The sequence below is a fragment of the Diplotaxodon limnothrissa genome, linkage group LG23, assembly GCF_057381915.1.
Source record: "Diplotaxodon limnothrissa isolate DT_005_m linkage group LG23, D_limnothrissa_male_GT1.1, whole genome shotgun sequence".
Classification (NCBI taxonomy): domain Eukaryota; kingdom Metazoa; phylum Chordata; class Actinopteri; order Cichliformes; family Cichlidae; genus Diplotaxodon; species Diplotaxodon limnothrissa.
The window spans coordinates 47,837,451-47,857,257 of record NC_140617.1 but is presented as its reverse complement, the minus strand read 5'-3'; the positions used below and the strand labels follow the sequence as shown (position 1 = coordinate 47,857,257).

Sequence of the window (19,807 nt, the reverse complement as noted above, 5' to 3'; positions counted from 1 at the left end):
TGGATTGCACAACCCTGGACATTACATTTCTTTCATTACCATTTATTACACGTACAGCTGCTCTTATTGTCCTATATTTTTATATATTGTTCTTATTGTTCTATATTTCTTCATATATTCTTATATATTTTCTATATTGTGTATTTTGTTGTACAGTTATTTTATTTTTAACTTTAATTTTTATATTTTATTCTATTCTTTCCTAGTTAAATTTACCCTTTATTTTAATTTTCATATTTATTTTCTATCCTATTCATAGTCTTTTATTTTAGCTCACGAGCAGCTGTCTAAGCATTTTACTGCATATTGTACTGTGTATGTTACAAATAAAATTTGAATTTGAAATGGAAGCATCAGAAGAGTAAATGCATATGAAGTAATTTACAGATATGGTGCAAACAAGAAAGTATAAAAAAAACTATTCAGTTTCCTGTTGGTGACTGATCCTCATATTCATGCAGTGCTTCTTTTTATGGTTTGCTTAGCAGCAAATCACACTTAAATCAGACATGATAGTGCTTCACTGCCAGTTCTTTCTATTCATACCAAATCTCTTTGCAATACTCTCTTTCCTGGTTTTCTCTAATTTCTCCTCCTGTAATCTAGTTTGCTCCACCTACTGTCTCACTACTCAGTAACTATTAGAATGTGTGTGTGTGTGTGTGTGTGTGTGTGTGTGTGTGTGTGTGTGTGTGTGTGTGTGTGTGTGTGTGTGTGTGTGTGTACCCACATGGAAAAGAAATAGAAAATAATTATGAAAGACTTGCATAAGATGTGGCCTACTTGATATAGTGATCATATAAGGCTTATATGATTTACTCATGAAAGTGGCCACTTTCTCATTACTTTGATATATTGTTTTAGTAAGTATCCAAAACATACAAGTTTCATTTATATAATTTTTTCAAGGGATCTTATATCTGTTTTCACTCTTGTATGCTTTTCATACAAGTTTCACACAAGACAGATACAAACTTCATAAGACTTATAAATATCTTTTCCATATGGGAATGACAGACAGAGAGAGACTGATCTATCTAGGAAGTGGTGCTAATTATGCTTTGGTAACCACATGTACTTTTCCTTGCCCCCTACATACAAATATTCTCCCATTTCAATGTGAAGAGAGGATGGATGAACAAAAAAGGATACGAAGGAAAGAACAGGATGGGAAGGGAGAGGTGAAGGAAAGGGGAAGAAAATGAAGAAACAAGAAGAAAGGCGTGTAAACGAAATGTAGGACAGGTAGAAAAAAAGGAAAGAGAGGAGAGCAAAAAGGGAAGAAAAGGGCAAGAAGAGAAGAGAGAGAAAAACAGGAAATGTAGACCAATGTAAACTTTAAGAGAATAAAGGAAGAACGGAAAGGAAGAGAAAATTAAAGGGGGGAAGGAGATCCCACCATGACAGCCACCAACCATCCTGCAGCTACAGCTCCATGCAGTGGCCTCTACAATCGAGGTGAGGAACAAGGTGCATTTGGGGTCAGCGTCCCCAGCCTTCCTCGGAATGTTGTTGATGTTTTGCTGAAGTTGAAGATTTTGAGGACCAGGCCCTCAGCCAGCCTATGGTGTCCTGGTTCCACGGCTTATCCACAGCTCATGGAGGCCCTTATATTTGAACATGGTGTTTATTATAGACAAACTGTGTTTTGCACCGAAGTCCAATACCAGAACACCATCTCAGGTTTAGATCAAGCAGGCCATTCCTTCTGATTACTCCCCAGCAGGCCTCACTGTCATTGCCCAGGCCAGTATTTAAGTCTTCCAGTAGCACGACAGAGTCCTCAGATTGAGCACCCTCAAGCATCTCACGAGTGACTCCACGAAGGCTGGGTACTCTGAACTTTGTTTGGCACATGAGCACAAATGACAAGACCTGTTTTCAGACCCAAAGGTGCAGACAATCAACAGTGTCATCCACAGGTAAAAAAACCCAACATACAGCAGCAAGCTGAGGAGATACAAGGACACTACATCTACATCTAGCTGGTACCGCTCAACCACTCTTAACCTGGACATAGAATGGTTTTCTTTTCGTTTTGCGTAATTAAAGTATTAGGACATGTTTAATTACAAATAACATTTCAATTCAAGCTCTATTACTTCTACAGATCTTATTTAATAGATCTCTTTATCTCCATTAAATAAGATCGAAGAGAAGAGAAGAGAAGAGAAGAGATCTATTTTTAAATCATTTGGCTAAGATTAGAATTGGTTCTGACAGCTTTACTCACACTGTCACACCAACATGCATACATAGTACATTCACAAAATCTCCTTCACCATGCCAACAACACACCAACAACACCTCTTAAAAATACAACAAACCTGCTTCCTAAAATTTGTGCTCATACAACAAAATGCAATTGTGAGGGTGGGGTAGGCATAATCCACAAAACTTTCATCCAAGGGACTACTTTTAACCACATCTGAAGTCCAGTTTCTGTGACTTTACCTATATCTCAATTCATAACAGAATTAGATGGTGAGACAGTTGTGCGTGGCAGCAGCTACCTGTGCACACAGCAGATAAAGTTGCCAATCCCTTTGCATGTATTTTGTCTATAAAGTCATCAAAAAAATGCTGTTTTTGGGCTTGTTTTAAAACTGCATTTGTCTAGTTGGTGTTTTCTCCATGTCTCTTATCTCTATCTCAGTTATTAACTCCATTACTGAGGTAAGCAGCGACCAGTGGTTGGTTGCTGACTAAAGTTATACCTATTCTGCTGTCATATGAAATGAAGATGTGAAAATGATGAGTTAATGAGCTGGTTGGATGGTTGGTTTATCTGTCCACATACATACAGAATTATTTTTGCTCACATTCACACCTACAGTCACTGTAGAATCACCATTTAATCTCTCATTAATGTCAATGGACACTAGTAAGAATCTGGAGTAGGGCTGGGCCATATCATACCGTTCACGGTAATACCAGTATAATGTTGGGCAACGATAAGAAAATGAAATATCGCGATAGAATATGGGTAAAACGCACGCGCGCAGTGCCTTTGTTTTCATAGGCACATGGCGGAAAAAGCATGGCGGCAACGGAGAATGAGAAGGGCGAAAGCGGATCGTTAAATGAAACGGATGAAACGAGAACTGGTTTGTAAAACTGCTGCAGCTTCAGTGGTGTGGAACTGGTTTAGCTTTCGTCCGTCAGATACACAACAAAGCACTATTTTTGGTAGCGCATGCTAGCGGGCCGTCGTTATTACCGTGTTTTTTGGAAAACACGGCACACTTAAAATCAATCCTTTGATTTTTCTGAAAATCCACAGTGCCCCTTATAATCCCGTGTGCCTTATGTATGAATTGTGTGCCTTATAATGAATATATATATGAGTTGTGTTTACTGACCTCAAAACGATTTTATGTACACGGCGCTCGAAAATCTGTCAAATGTTTCAGTACGACTTTGCTAAGCTACGAAGCCGCACCGCTTGATAGATTGTCGGAGCATTACGGCTATCGTAGTCAGGAGCCTCGCCGAGTGATACGTGCTGTGCTTCAACATAATGTTACCGTATTGTGTGTGTATAACCTCTTTTTAAGTTTTGTGGATGTTATACATGGTTGTGCTGAGGATATGTCGGCCAGTTTCCACTGGAAACGCCTTTTGGTTAAACTGTCAGCGAGGAATTTGCACTGTTACATTTTTATATAACTTTAATGCACATAAAAAAACAGCTGCTTGTTTAAGTGAAAATACATTGATTTTTTTTTTTTTTTGCACTAATAAAGTTGGGGAGTTGTAAAGTATTTTGTATAGTGTCAATTATATTGTCAGTTATATCGTTATTGCAAATTTTCAAATGTATATCGTGATAAATATTTTTGGTCATATTGCCCTGCTCTAATCTGGAGTATCCAGACCCACCTACTTACATTCTTTAGCTTAAGCTGGTGCTTGTATTATTTCTTTAAACAATAACTATACAGTGTTTAAACAATTTTGGGAATATGACTGCCTCTTGCATGGAACTAGCAGATATAATTTTGTGCTAACCAAAGTGTTGAACACCTTAATTTAGCTTTTTGTGCGTAGAGTACATGTAGATTATACTGATTAAATTCTATGTCATTTAACAAGGAGAAGAAACAATTGTATCGTATTATGTGTCTGTCTTTACTCAATGAACTCAAGTGGCTTATATACAGAACCTTTGAAACTTCAAGCCAGTCTCAATTTAACCACCACCGCAACAGCTACCACATGGCAAAATTGGTATGGCCCGGATCTGGCCCACACAATGTGCTTACACATGGCCCACATTCCGCAAAGAATGACGGCCCTTTGGTGGCCCAAATCAGGTTTGCCAGAGGTGGCCCACACATGGGCCAGCACAAGGCCAGTTGCAAACACGCAGCTGGTCCTGTGCTGGCCCAGGACAGTTTCAGCTCTGGCCACAGATGTCAGCCTAATGTGTACCTTAATCAAACCATGTAATAACAACGTGCCGGAACATAATAGTGCAAAAACAGCATGACAGAACTCTGTTCTGACAGTGAATGGACTGCTTCTTACGTGGCGCTTTTCTACTCTCCCGATTACTCAAAGTGCTCTATACAACATGCCACATACACACACTTTCACTAAACTGAGTGCTTCCTAACTACATTCATACCATGCAGACTGGAGGAGCCAGGAATCGAACCACTATCCTTCCGATCAGTAGGTGACCCGCTCTACCTCCTGAGCTACAGCCACACGGTGGTAGACATGAGCAAACTCTCACTAGGTTTTGGATAAAGTGTACACTCACAAACCTGTCAAACCTACATTTGAAACGTTGGCTACCATAGCAGTATAGTATTGCAACATGGCATTTGGGTCTTCTAACTAAAATAGGAACATAAATAGTGCCTCATTGCCAGACCTGGCCCACATCTGGTTGACATGAAGTGTCAGCTTGATGACGGATCCAGTCCAGACCTATTTTCTATGAGCCTGGGCCACATAAAGCAAACCACAATCAGGCCAGATGTATCATGCCATCACATAAACTGTGCCATCTATGCCAGGCCTGGCCCATATCTGGATGACAAATCACTAACTATGCCAGAAGTCAGCCAGCAGTGCCGGCATGACACCAGATCTGGGTCAGACCTGCCTGCTATGTGGGTATTGTTCAATTAATTAAGACAAAGCCACGCTTTTTTGAATTCGATGATAAGGCAGGGAAACTTCTGGCCTATCAAGCCCATGCAAGGTCAAGTCTGCTACTGGCAACATAATATCGGACCCAGAGGGAATTAATGAAGTATTTGTTCGTTTCTATTGCGATCTGTACACTTCAAGCTCTCCACCTCAGGCACTCATATGACAATTCAAGACACCTCTTTTGAATATTATCCATACGTCGTGCAATTCAGTTCCAGTGGTTGTGGTATCTCTCGACGTGGAGAAAGCTTTCGACCGCTTCGAGTGGAGCTTAGTCTATGAGGTGATGGATAGGTTTGGCTTGGCGGTTGACTTTATTCTCTGGGTTAAGTTACAATATTCCTCGCCATCCACCTGTATTCATGCTAACAACAACTTGTCTTCGCCTTTTCCACTTGAGAGGGGGACTAAGCAAGGGTGCCCTCTCTCACCCCTCTTAATCGCCATTGCTATTAAGCCTCTCGCAATATGGCTGCGTTCAGAGGGTATATTTAAAGGCATTACGAGGTTCGGTGTGACCCACAAACTCTCACTTTATGCAGACGACTTGCTCTTGTACATTTCTGACCCTCTAAACTCATTCCCGGTGCTTTTTAACATACTGGACCAATATGGTACACTGTCAGGGTATAAGCTCAATTATCAAAAAAGCGAGATGCAACCCCTCAACTCCCTGGCCCGAGCTCTTCCCCACTCAATAGTACCCTTTAAGTGTACAGAAACTGATTTAAATATCGCTTTTTAATTTTATTTCTTCTTCTATACCTAAAATGATGAGGGAGAATTTGCTATCCCTACTAGACAACGAGAAAGACTGTGACCATCGGACTTCACTACCATTGTCAGTGGCAGGAAGAGTTAATCTGACAAAGATGAATGTCCTCCCCAAATTATTGCATCTTTTTCAACATGTCCCCATTCTTCTTACTAAAGCATTCTTCGACAAGTTAGAAAAAATCCTGTCACATTTCATATGGGGAGGGAAACAAGCTAGAGTTTGTAAGTCTGTTCTTCAGTCCTCTAAAAATGATGGTGGTCTTGGTCTGCCCAATTTTAGACACTACTATTGGGTAGCTAACATACAAAAACTTTTACATTGGGTTCACAATGACCTCCCTACCGGCCTGGGAACTCACAGGAAAAAGCTTGATTTCTTAAAAAAGTAAAGCTGTATCTAAATAGTGAAAAAAGTTCAATATAATGTAGTGCAGAGCATATTCCACATAACTGTGGTAGTTATGGGTAATGGCAAAAAGTTGAGAAGCACAGGAAGAAAAGCAATTAAGGTTTACTTTGAATTAACACTTCAACTTTAAAACCATGGTTTATCCCTCTGGGCCCATGACAGGAATGAATCAAATGTGGCATCTTAATCTTATTCCAACAAGGTTTGACACAGAACCATGAGCGGAAGCTGGAATACATGGAAATAACCTATGCAGGAACAGGGAGACCATGCAGAAGCCATACAGAAAGACCCCCACCAGGATGTTGGTTTCAAACCCAGAACCTTCTGGGTGTGAAGTGTGAAGAATTCTCAAAATTAATAAAACCAGGAAACTACATCTTTACTTTCTACAATATAGGGATGATTGTCTGGTTCTGCCGAGGTTTCTTCCTGTTAAAAGAGAGTTTTTCCTTCCCACTGTCGCCAACAACCCCAATATTACCCCCAAATATTGGTTAATTAATTATTGAACCAACTGTTGCCAAGTTCTGTTAATGAGATCACATTTTTTATGGTAAGTATCAGTGCTCACAACAACAGTGCAGCTACATCCTGTAAATGTAAATGTGTATATAATACTTTTTGGGGAGGTAAAAAAAACTCAGCATCAAGAACAGCAACCTCAAATGCATCTTCAATTGCAGAGCTGCCATTACAAAATGTTGTGTTGACTAACATGATGCTGTGACAATAAGCCATAGTCTCTCCAGAACATACCTCCAGAATCTCTTTCACTTGCTCAAACAAATCAGTGCCATCTACTACTATCTTTACTACCACAGACTCCTGCCTGTCATCATCAGTCATCCTGTCCATCACCACTGCAAACAAAAAGGGGCTAAGAGTCAATCCCTGATGTAATCAGACCTCCACCTTGACTCCTATTGCACACCTCACCAGCTCATACATGTCGTGCACTATCCTCACATACGTCTCTCGTACTCCTGACTTCCTCACAGCACCACAGTTTCTCTCTCTTAGTGTGAAACCATATGGATTCTCTACTGTGCAACTCCTTCTGACCTCCTCTATATTTGTCCACCAACCAGTAGCATGCAGTGACTTTGACACAAAGACAAGCAGAGAGTTTTATGGATTAACATTAATGCTAAAGATATTTAAGACTGAGCTCATTTCAAACATTTGTGATATTTTCATAACCAGCTATGCAGCTTGAACTCTATATTGAGGACTTGGAAGAAAAGTTTAAAAGTAATTTCCAAAAAAAGTCGGAACAATGTTTAAAGCAAAGTGTTTTCCAGTTAGTAAGGCCCAGGGCTATAATGCAGACAAATCCACTGTTTCCACTCAATCATTATCTCTATACAGAGTGACCTACCCACTTTTTAAAAGTATTTTATGGTGAAAGTCCAATGAATTAGTATAAGACGGCAGACTTTGGAATCCAGGAGTGCCCTTCGGGGCCATATCATTCCCGGTCTACCAGGTACTAAAGACCTTTCCCATCACATCTGATGCCCACGATCAAACTAAAAAGGTCGGCTTGCCCATGAAACAAAGACACGCAGCAGTTTCAAACGGGAACAAAGGGATAGTGTGCTTCAGCAACAATAGCCAATTGCAGCCACAGCATGATAGTAATTTAAGTGAAAGATCAAATCAGGTGAGAAGCTTTTTGTTTATGTAGTTTGAGCTAAAAGGAGAAATTTGGCTTTCTCCTTTATTTTAAGTTTAAGCTATTCGAGATTAAAGGAGAGAGATAGCATCCAATTTGGTATGTTTTAATTTCTGTCTATTTTTAGATTTGACTCAGCAAGCACTGCTCTGCTTGCCATGCTTGTCTGGACAGAACACAAAGCAAATATTACATCTGTAGTGCTCTTTCCTGGAGCTATGCAGGTGCTAATGGATCATGACCTCTCTTCATAACCTTTGTAACACTAGGAGCCTTTTGAGGTTGAGACATGACCAAAATGAATTTATTATTTCTCTACAATTACAAACCCTGTGTAAATCTATGTTGGTATCAAAGTAAAGCTAACACTTGTGAGACTTTTTACAAGTGTGGGAGGTTTTATTAGATGATAGATCTTTTAGTAGATATAACTCTACAGAGATCTGTGCTTTCAGCAGAGACATTGTTTGTGTGCGTCATTGGGTGAATGGGGGAAATTCAGACTTTGTGTTTACATCTTTTTGCAGAATCTTTTTACCTGCTCTTTAATTTTTTGTTGTTCTAGTGGTGTTTAGTGGTCCTGGAAATGGTGAGCTTTTAGCTGAGATTCTGACATTTCGTTATCTGTGAAACCATAAATGTTATTTGGTATGAATGTAATCATGATCTCCAAAGTCAGCTTAAATGACTCACCACAGAAAAGCTCATCTGGAGAATAACTGATTAATGCAACATGGTTCTAAAGCTTCTTTATCATCAAATCTATATGTATTCATATTCATATGTAAATGTTATCATAGATCAAACTGGATATAATGTTACCAGTTATGAAAAACACTATCCTGGTTCATTCACAGGGTTGTTGGAACCTTACATATGAAACCAGAATGTCAATACAGAAAAGATGATGAATTCACAGAGCTCAACCTACTAAAGACCCAAGATATGCTTGCAAGAGATGGATACTATTTAATACTGATGAAATGACTTCTCACTGGGTGTAAGGTGTGCAGGTGCAAGTTAGAGACGCAGGAAGCTCTCTTACCTTAGCCAATTGTGAGTTTACCCATTTTGTGAAAGTCTTCTTCTGAACGTCTTCTCTTTCATCTGTCGGGGTGAAAAAAATAAAAAGACAGAGTTAGGAAAAAGAAAAGGAAAAGAATCCGTTTGCGTTACTCCAAAATTCCTTTTTTTACTGCTAACTAACATCACGCTCTTTCAATTCTACAATCCTGCCTTTCTTCTCTCTTGCTGCCTCAGATCACACCTTTCCCATCTTCTCTTCCTTTGTCTTTTGCCGGCAGCAGCACTGTTCCCACCACATCCTGTTGGCCAACAGCATCAAAGGTGGTCACTGTTAACCTGAGTTCTGTGGAAATGTTTTTCTCGATGAGCCACATATTTGATTTGGTTTCACATGCCTTTCTCACTTGGAGTAAAACGGCTTGGTGAGATTCTTGTTAAAGACTTTAAACCTGGGTTATTCCACTGGAATTTTCCTTTTTTAAATTTGAAGCTTAACTGCCGTGTGGTGTGCAGCATGCATAATGTGGAAACTGACTCACATGATGACAGCCCCAAGAAAGGAAGACCACTGCTCCTGAGCACAAATTCATCTGAATTTATCCTCAGAAATCTGTATTTAATGTTTAATTGTAATCAACTGCATGACTGTCCACAGTTAGATTATCTTTAAATCTTTAAATTAATCACTGATTTTTAAAAATCTGTCCTAAATGTACGTTAATAAGATGATTTTTAAATTTCCTTTAAGGACACCATGAGACCTGGGGTCCAGGGACTGCCTCTGCTTTCAGCTTCAACCTTTGTGTTTGTGCAATAACTGTGTGTAAATGCACATATAAGTCTGCACACTGGGAGAGAAAGGCCATGACCAATAGTCCTCTTAAACTAAACCTAATTTAGAACTGATTTACATGTGCACACACACACACACACACACACACACACACACACACACACACACACACACACACACACCTATGATTCATGAACACAGCTACTTCTGCATACTGCATCTCATTAAAGGGAATCCAGCCTTAATAGCTCCATCTTAATTTAGAAAAAGTGACAAAAAGCGGTGGAGAAAATCATGCATAGAAGTGATAAAAAAGGAAAGATGTAGGGAAAGAGAGAACAGTTAAAATGAAGCCTCTCGAGGAGAAAAAAGATTGAAAACAGTTTAGACAAGGCAATTAAAGGCAGAAAACAGAGCAGACAATATGAAAAGACAGCTGAAGGACACAAAGACAAAAAGAAGACAGAGGATTATTTTGACACTGATGACCAAAGACTAGATTGGTTCCAGCCTTCAGTTTAAAAGCAGCAGTCTTATGTATAAAGTTTATGTTTTTGTTGTCACTGTGTGTTTGTGTGGTTCAAATCAAAGGTTTTACTGTTTGTGTTGACAGCTTCAGGGGATATAAAAGAGAAATAAGTGCCTGGGTCATTTTCAAAATCAAATAGCAAATTTCCAACATAAATGCTTGCACACTAAATATGTACTTTCATCTTTAAATAGCAGAATGAATTCTAAAGCGTGCAGGGTTATAGACTTTGCTCAGTGCTGCAAAAGTGATTGGACAGTGCTTCACAGTGCAGAGGGATAATGACCCAAAGCATGCTAGAAACACAACCCAAGAGTTTCTCCAGGCAAAGAAATGTTCAATTACCAAGTCAGTCACATGATCTCACTCCAGTAGAGCAACCAGCAACGTTTAAAAACTATTTTCTATTTGTCCAACTCATTTTGAACCTTTAAAATAGAGGACTATGTGGAAAATGGCTGTAACAGTTAATTAAACTGAGCAGCAACATCAAATCAGATGTTTTGCCCGTCGAGTCTGGTGAAACTAGACATACAGGGATACAAGTGGATCCAAAACTTTGTACTTTGAACAGTTTCTAAGCTAGTTACCTTGAAAGAAACTGGAATGTTATTGTCATTGCAATGGAAACCAGCTAAGATCCCAGTAAATGAAACTAATGAGGCTTGAAATAATCAGAGGTAAAAAACAAACAAACAAACAAAAAAAAGGTAAAGATGTGGGCAATAACAGAATACACGCACACACACACACACACACACACACACACACACACACACACACCTGGAAACATTCTTTTTGTCTCTCATTGGTTAAGTCCAAGAATAAAGTAAAAAATCAAATAAAAAAATACTGAATGTAGTAAATCAGTAACTGCTTTACTCTGGAGATAACAGAATAACATCTAACAAGTGACACAAGGATTCTTTCTTCATCTAACTAATCATAACATGACCTTAAAATGCATTTTTAACCATCCATCCATTCGCTTCCGCTTATCCTTTTCAGGGTCGCGGGGGGCGCTGGAGCCTATCCCAGCTGTCATAGGGCGAAAGGCGGGGTACACCCTGGACAGGTTGCCAGTCTGTCGCAGGGCCAACACACAGGGACAGACAACCATTCACACTCACATTCACTCGCACATTCAAACCTAGTGGCAATTTGGATTATCCAATTAACCTATCCCCACAAGCTGCATGTCTTTGGACGGTGGGAGGAAGCCGGAGTACCCGGAGAGAACCCACGCAAACACGGGGAGAACATGCAAACTCCACACAGAAAGACCCCGGCCTGATGGTGGAATTGAACTCAGGACCTTCTTGCTGTGCGGCAACAGTGCTAACCACCATGCCACCGTGCTGCCAAAACCCCGGGCGCTCCTTCCCCCGCCGAGGCATTTTTAACCAATTTGATGCAAATAGGAATAAAAGTATACCATACACAATTCATTTGCATGAACTGGTAAAAAGTGTGTTTGTTTTGAATGTCAGTGTGATGACCTCCTTTACTAAGAAGATCCATTTTACAAGCATTCATGTGGTGGAAGCATAATTTGAAAATTCACAAGGAAATGTGAAAACTTCCTCCAAACAGTGATTCAGAAAGTGGCAGAAGATTTGCAAGTTATTGATGTAACATACACAGAAAAATGGCTGAACCCCCCCAAGGTGAAGTTATTAGTTCATAAAAATTGTAAATTGCAAAATAATGACTTCCTGTGGGACTGATGGATGGGCCATGCTGGATTACCATTCATCACTTTAACTTTTGTTTTATTGGAGTGTAACTTTGAGTAGACGTGGCTGATGCAGGATGAGAGTCTAGGATAATATGACCCAGGTTGAAACAATACCTCAACTTAGTGTGTTAAAGTTTCCCCTCAGTGGTGCTAAAATAATTTCCCATCAAAATATGTGAAAACAACTGAGCTGAATGGAAGGTGAAGGTGAAAAAATACTATATTTCCATAAATAAGCTGTAATTTCTTACACAGGTAATGCAATCTCCTTCTATTTTAATGGAAATTAATTTAACATCAGGCAAGGGGTGCTTCTATATCACTTAGCTTGCACAAGCTCAAGTTATTATCGTAGAGCTATAACTCTTTACCATAGTCACATTATGAGAGTCCTGGTTTGCTTAGTATTGGTTACCTTTGCTTTATTCCTCTCTTTCAGTTGCTCTTTTCCTTTTTGTTTAGTCCTGTCACATCTAGGTCTTCTACTCATTTCCCTTCTTGTTTCCTTTGTCTCGTCCCTGTGTTTTGTCCTTCCTTTGTATTTCCTTGTGAAGTCAGTCTTGGCTCCCTAGTCGTGTCCCTGTTTCTGAGTGGTCTGTGTGTCCTGTCTCTGTGGTTGCCTGGGTTCCCTTTTTAGTTCTGTCAAGTTGTATGTCTAAGGCTATGTCCACACGTACCCGGGTATTTTTGAAAACGCAGATTTTTCTATGCGTTTGCACCTTTCGTCCACACGTAAACGGCGTTTTCGGTCACTGAAAACGGAGATTTCTAAAAACGCCGGCCAGGGTGGATATTTTCGAAAACTCCATTTTTGCATTTATGTGTGGACGAGGAAAACGGAGAAAACGCAGCGTCAAAGGTGTGCGCATTTTTTGACGTCACACTGTGTGCCACGTTATTGTTTCGGTGAAATGAATTTCTACAATACTGTTAATTGTACTCTCTGCAGTGTTTAAATGCTTAAATATACACACACAGTTACATATGCGCCATCTTTGTTTACTCTTTCCCACTGAGGCTTCTAGACTTCTGATTGGCCAACATTTCTGCCCGGTTAGGAATATATCGCCACCTGTTGCTTTGGCATGTTCCTAGCAGCGTTTTCCTTCATTTCTGCCTTTACGTGTGGACCGGATTATTTTTTAAAACGAAAACGGAGAATCTCCGTTTTCAAAAATACCCGTGTACGTGTGGACGTAGCCTAAGTTTAGGCCCCAGTTTTAGCTACTTCCTGTTTTACTTTGGTAGGTCCTTGTCCCATGTATGTCATTTTCAGTTTAACTTCTTTAATTCTGTTCAACCATGTTCCCCACCTGTTGCCTGTTCCCTTGTCATTTTATGTGGATATATTATCTCCCTGTCTCCCTTTGCTCTTTGTGGCAGCCTCCCTCATGGTTCCCACACCCTCTTGTCTTTCTAGTGTCCTGGTTCCCCTTGATGTAGTAAATTCAGTTCCTAGCATTCCTAGTGTATTTGTGTTCTGAGAGTAAGCTGTTGAGTTCCAGCGATAACACTGTATTTTCAAGCATGTCCCTGAGACATAAATCACCCAGCACTGATATGAAAATGGTAATTATAAAATAGCTATCTATATTTAGCACTAATGTGTTAAATACAGATAATAAGTTGGAAGCATAACATAGCTAAAGAGCAAAGATCACATTGACATGAAATAATGATCAACTCATTTCCATATCTGCCTTGAACTTGCATTTATTAGAATAAAATGCTTTTCTTGAACTGCGTGATGGCAAAGAAACCTGGCAAGGCAAATAAGTGATCTGTTTCTACAGTCGGAGTGGTCCTGTGCAACAGCCATGTTTGCCAATGTTTTGATCCCAGCTGCCTAGCAACAGTAATGGCTATTAGCCAGGGAAAGGAATATGAGACCAAATCCAATCAGATCAGGTCATTACCGAGAGATCAGATGGGGAAGACTTGATGAAGAGAAGTAAGACAGAGAGGGAAAGACACAATGACACGAGAAGAATGGAAAACAGAAGAAAAGAATGAGAGGGGGCAATAACTAGGAAGTGAGAGTAAAGGATTGCAAGCTTATGTTCACATCAATGTCAAAAATAGCCTCTGCAATAAAAGTAAGTGTCAGTACAAAATGTGTAGAAATGTGCACGTGTGTTAAATTTTCAAAGGCTGCCACAGACATAATCCAGCATTTTTATCTTCAGCAAGAAAAAAAGCACAGATGGGGCAAGTCACTGCTATACCCTGTGAGTGTATTTATGTCTGCAATGTGTGAGACTGAGAGTGCATTTTGGATCTGTGTGTGCAAGTGTTTTGCATCTGCCTGTGTGTGTGTGTGTGTGTGTGTGTGTGTGTGTGTGTGTAGCTTTCCAGGAAAAAGTACATTTATAGGCTCCATAATGTGGAACTGATACCAATCATCTGCAGGCAGGGAGCAGGAGGAGAGAGAGGAAGGATGAAAAGAAAAAGAAAAGGGCATGTGGAAAAAAAGACAAAGACAGACAGGAAATGTCCTGAGCTCTAGAGGGAAAGAGACACTTTTGACTTTTACCCTCCTTTATTAAAAAATGTCTTCCAACTGCCACCCTACAATAGGATGCAAAAATAGAGCCTTGGGCCAGACTTTTCCATTACAATGTGACTCACAAAATTCATTAGTTGAAAAAGACAAAAGATAAACATTTAGTGCAAAACCATAAAAAAAGCATTTGAAATATTAAAAACTACGGAGCCCCTCTGATGACATGGTACAAAAAATAAATAAATTGTGGCCACGAAATATCATTTCGAGGCCACGAAATAGGTATAACGTGCCCACGAAATACTTATTTGTGGCCACGAAACACTTGATGATATATATATATATTATCCCAGGGCACATTCACTAGAACCTGCGTCAGCCATAGTACGGAGTCCTTGCTGTTGGTGATGTCCTTAAGGTGAGTGTATTATATTTTATATTTATTTCATATTGTTATCCCGCAATTCGGCAGTTATTTATTCAGACCTATATTGTTACTATGTTCTAAATGGTATCTGCTGACGTTTCAAATGTTGTATCCTCATGTTGTTAGTACACGTTGTTTTGTTGTGCTAATATGTAGCCGTAAACTCATTTTTAACTGTAGGACGTGCGGCGGCCCCGCAGCACACTTTCAAAGTAGAGCAAGGCTGAAGGCTACTAATAAATGAGGTATGTTCAACATAAAACCTTAGTTCTCTGTGTCACGAAGGTGTCTCTCTTTTACCCTGGCCACATCACCATACTAGCTGGTGCAACTAATCTGGTCTGGACAATAATAACAGTTTTAGATGGAAAGCATCTTAAAATTGCCTTTTTTTTGCTGAACATCTCCTTTGAAAGTAGCATCATGTGAGTCACACTTGTTAAGGTAATACATGCTAAATGAGCCGTAGCTTTCAACGCATTATCGGATGAAGCCTTGCAGTTACAGTAGCTCACTGCGGTTATCACGTTGCCAAGGGAACTAATAAAGCATACAGTGATCGGAATGATTTTGTATTGATGCAGGTTGTCATTGCTCATGCTGAACTACTTAAACTCCAAGTAGACAATCGCTCCATTCCTCATTACCATAGATAATATCTAAGTAATAAAACAATCATTATCAAATTCTGATTTGCCATAGATAAAGTGATTTTATAGGTAGGCTATCATGTAAAAATCTGCTACATAAAATTTATAACTGAGTGTAAAAATACTAATTTTATTTTCATGTGGTTTAGAGGTCAGCTATGGATACTCGGCTGCGAGAATTCTTAACAGAGCGCAAAGTTGAAGAAGATGTGATCAAGAAACTTGAAGATGAGAATGTAAGCCACTGCAGCTTTTGCTGTGTGCGTGCGTGTGTGTCTGTGTGTTTGTTTTTGAACGGAAAGCCGCAATCCACAATTTACTATGCACATTCTAAAAGAATTTATTGAATTTCATATTTGTGTTTAATCAGTGACATTAATTAATGACGTGATATGTTTAAAGAGTGATTTTAAAAGCAATTTTTGTTCATCTTATGTTGGACAAATGTGTACCACATTACCAAAAGTATCTGTTATCAAAAGTAGATAGCAAAAAACAACTCTAAAATATGCAGTTGTATGTATTCATTGTTTTTTTAATATTGACAATTTTATTAATTTGTTATTTATATTTTTCAGATTGATGAAACTGTCATTCCCTTAATGACAGACAGTGACCTGGCAAAGTACATCCCCAAAGTTGGCGATAGAGTCTCCACTGTGGCCTTCTGCAGACAAGCAACACTGTCACGGACGTCACCATCCAGGAAAGAATCTATACTCTCAAGGCTACGACAAAGACTGACAGGAGCTGAGGGAATGCCTCCTAAAAAGAAATTGTCTCAGTAGGCAGAAAATACAAATGCAAAACGAACAGTTAGACGAATTGAGGTTGGCTGGATGGATTTTGATGAGTCGAAGGGTGGGTTCAAACAGGTGAAGTCTGTAAGTGGTGGTGGAACAAGGCATTTATCTGTAGATAAAAATGAAACAGTGTCAAATATCAAACTTATGGCTGAAAATCTGTTTTTCCCCAATGGCACCTCAAAAAAAAACGAAAGTCTTTCACACTATTCAACTCATATTGAGAGCTCACAGATGCATGTGGATGCTTCCAGTACAGTTGATGAGTTGTATAAGCAAAGTAAAGTCAAAATTCTGCGACTTTATCTGTGTACCAGAAAGAAAACACAACAGCAGCCCCAAGACGTAGAGGCCAATCATGCAATAACCCAGCCCTCTGTGGTAGATCTCACTGGCAATGAACCTAATCAGGCCGCTGATGATCTGTTGGCGGAAAACATAAATTCAGAACCATCAAACTTTGTAATTAATGATGGAGCTTCCACAAGTGGATATTTTGAACTGAATGACACATTACCATGGGATGGTCTGCCAAATGTAGGTGAAAGTGAAGATTCTGATGCAGTTGTTATTATTAGTGGGGATAACAGGGTGGATATTAGTGTGGTTGAACTAAACCCTGAAACACTGTTTACAGAAAAAGAGTCTGATCCACCTCATCACACATTGTCTCTCTCACCGGGGCTGACAGGAGAGGCCAATATTCCTGACCAAGCACCCCCTGAACCACGATCTTGTCCCGTAATACTAACTGTTAGAAGAGGTCATTGTCTTACTGATTTGATCAGTGCCTTTAAGGACTCAAACATTATTTCATCTGAGGTCAATATCAAAATGTTGTTACCAAATGGAGAGCTTGAACAGGGGGAAGGAAGTGGTGTTTTGCGGGACTGCCTGACAGAATTTTGGATGGATTTCTATGACAGCTGCACATTGGGAGTTGAGGTGAAAGTCCCATTCATCCGGCATGACTTTCAGTGTGAAGAATGGCAGGCTATAGCTAGAGTGTTTGTTGTAGGGTGGAAGCAAGCTGGTTACTTCCCAGTGAAGCTTGCAATACCCTTTCTGGAGGAGATATTGTACGGCTCAACAACCAGTAGTTTAAAAGATTCCTTTCTTTTGTACGTCTCACAAGAAGAGCGATCTGTTCTCCTGAAGGCTTTGGATGACTTCAATTCAGTGGATACAGATGAATTGCTGGAAGTACTTGATGCACATGAGTGCAAGCAGGTTCCTACCAAGGACACACTGCTCCCTGTTTTGGCACAGATAGGACACAAAGTACTTATTCAGGCCCCAATGTTTGTAATCAAGTGCTGGCGTCCCGTTGTGGGTTCTGTAGCTGGTTTACTCCCACCAGAAGGACTGCATCATTTCATAGCAGAAAAAAAACCGACTGTAAAAACAGTGAAGGAGCTTCTAATCTTTCCAGAGGAGATGACAGCTGCCCAGTCAACAGTTTCTCGTTACCTGAAAAGGTACATTGGAGAAATTGATTTCAATTATCTTCAGCTTTTCCTGCGGTTCTGTACAGGATCCAATCTGTTGGATAAAGCCATACTAATTGAGTTCATAGAAACTACAGATTTCCTCCGCAGACCACAATCCCACACATGTGGATGTGTACTAAAGCTGCCCCTTGGTTATCACAGCTATCCAGACTTTCGCAGTGAATTTAACAGCATTCTCGCAAGCTCTATGTGGGTGATGGATGTGGTGTAGGTCAGTGTTACCCAACCTTGGTCCTCAAGGCACTCTGCCCTACACGTTTTAGGTTTTCCACCCTAACAGTTCATAGAAACACGGGTGTAGTTAACAGTAACATGAAGGAATGAATGTGAATGTTCAATAGACTGGGTGGTTAAGTTCTCTTAACAGTGTAGCCCGTTGTGCCTTTTTCATGTGCAGCCTTTTTTTTCATCTGGTCAGTAAGTGCTTTCTTAGTTTCTCCCCCCAATTAAAATAGTAAGCTAAAGGGAATGTTCAGGTTTTTTAAAGTGGAGTTACCTGTAGTAGACAGCACTTAGCACTCTGATTTTGCAGAAGCAGCAGTGAGTGTTGGGGACAAAATAAGGCAACAAATTGGTTGGGGAATGAGACCACAAAACAACACCAGTTGAAAATACATATACATATTTAAATAACATTTTCAGTGCTTCACCTGGTAGGAATCCGTACACTAAACATAGAAGTGCATCTGTTCCTGCTGCACACATTGTTACTGTGTTTTTGGCTAGTGCCAAAATAAATTACTAATTTTAACATTCTAATACTTTTTTACTACAGGAAGAGTAACAAATATTTCCAATATAGCATACAGTAACAGTTCTACAAACTGGAAGATTGCTGAGTGCTTTCTACTGTATATACATACATAAGTACAACACCATTACAAATACCATATTCCAACTGATTAAGCATGTTCTATATTAAAGTATTTCAGATGTTTGCAGAAATCTTAATAGAAACAAGAATGTGAACCTTTATGTTCCTAATGGGTTTAGAAGAAAAGTTGTCAATTACAGAGATTGGTTACATTGTAAAGAGGTTTGTATAACATTTTAGAAATAACTGTTATTTTATCCTGTTATTATATGCAAAATACAACCTGTTTTTGAGTATGGTGTATTTTGAAAGACACCAGTAAACCATTCTCATTGGTACAAAACTTTGTCCTCTCTGTTACATTCTATACATCTTTAAACATGAACATGTCTAATGACACAGCTGAAAGTTATTTAACTACTCATTCTATAATGTCATACACGTGCTGTGATTTTTAAGAAAAAAAGCCGTTCTTTATCAAACATGGGATTGCTTTAATCTATTCCACAATAACAAAATTATAGGCTCAAGAAACATTTGGAGCATTGGTGACACAACTATGATTCTACACTTTAGCCTACTTGGTCTTCTTGTCTAATTGATCACAACATTAGATATATTGCCAGTCTATGTGGTTGTTATCCAAGGTGCTCTTTTTTTGTTAGAAATGAACACATTTTTGGTACCAAAAACTATTATGAACAACTTTTGATGCTTTAACAGTGTGATAAGTTTAACTCAATCCCAAAAGGATTTTTTTTTTCTAACCTGTATCATATTTTAGTTTAATACTCCACGCTTTGTAGCTACCAAGAGCAAGCAACACTTCATGATGAGTTAATTTACTGACATGGACAAAATGAAAATTATGTTATACAGTCTTTTCTGATAATTTTGATACAAAGACAAGATAACTACACACTGGAGAAAAATAATTACTTAATAATAAGTACATTAAGCTGTAGGAATACGTACTGAAGTAC

The 19,807-nt window shown here is 39.3% G+C and overlaps 2 protein-coding genes across 5 annotated transcripts in view; one reads left to right on the top strand and one right to left on the bottom strand.

Annotated features, from left to right (window-relative positions):
* Positions 1–19,807, bottom strand: part of dmd (dystrophin) — a 305,560-nt gene that overhangs the window by 215,809 nt on the left and 69,944 nt on the right. For all 4 annotated transcript variants that reach the window (XM_085348560.1, XM_085348556.1, XM_085348558.1 and 1 more), the window contains one exon: positions 9,076–9,137. In XM_085348560.1, the coding sequence (XP_085204686.1) occupies positions 9,076–9,137 (62 nt within the window). The remainder of the gene's footprint in view (positions 1–9,075; positions 9,138–19,807) is intronic.
* LOC146608977 (uncharacterized) lies at positions 16,710–18,822 on the top strand. The gene has a single exon (XM_085347988.1). It carries the CDS (start codon positions 16,734–16,736, stop codon positions 18,219–18,221), a length of 1,488 nt encoding a protein of 495 aa, XP_085204114.1. The 5' UTR covers positions 16,710–16,733; the 3' UTR covers positions 18,222–18,822.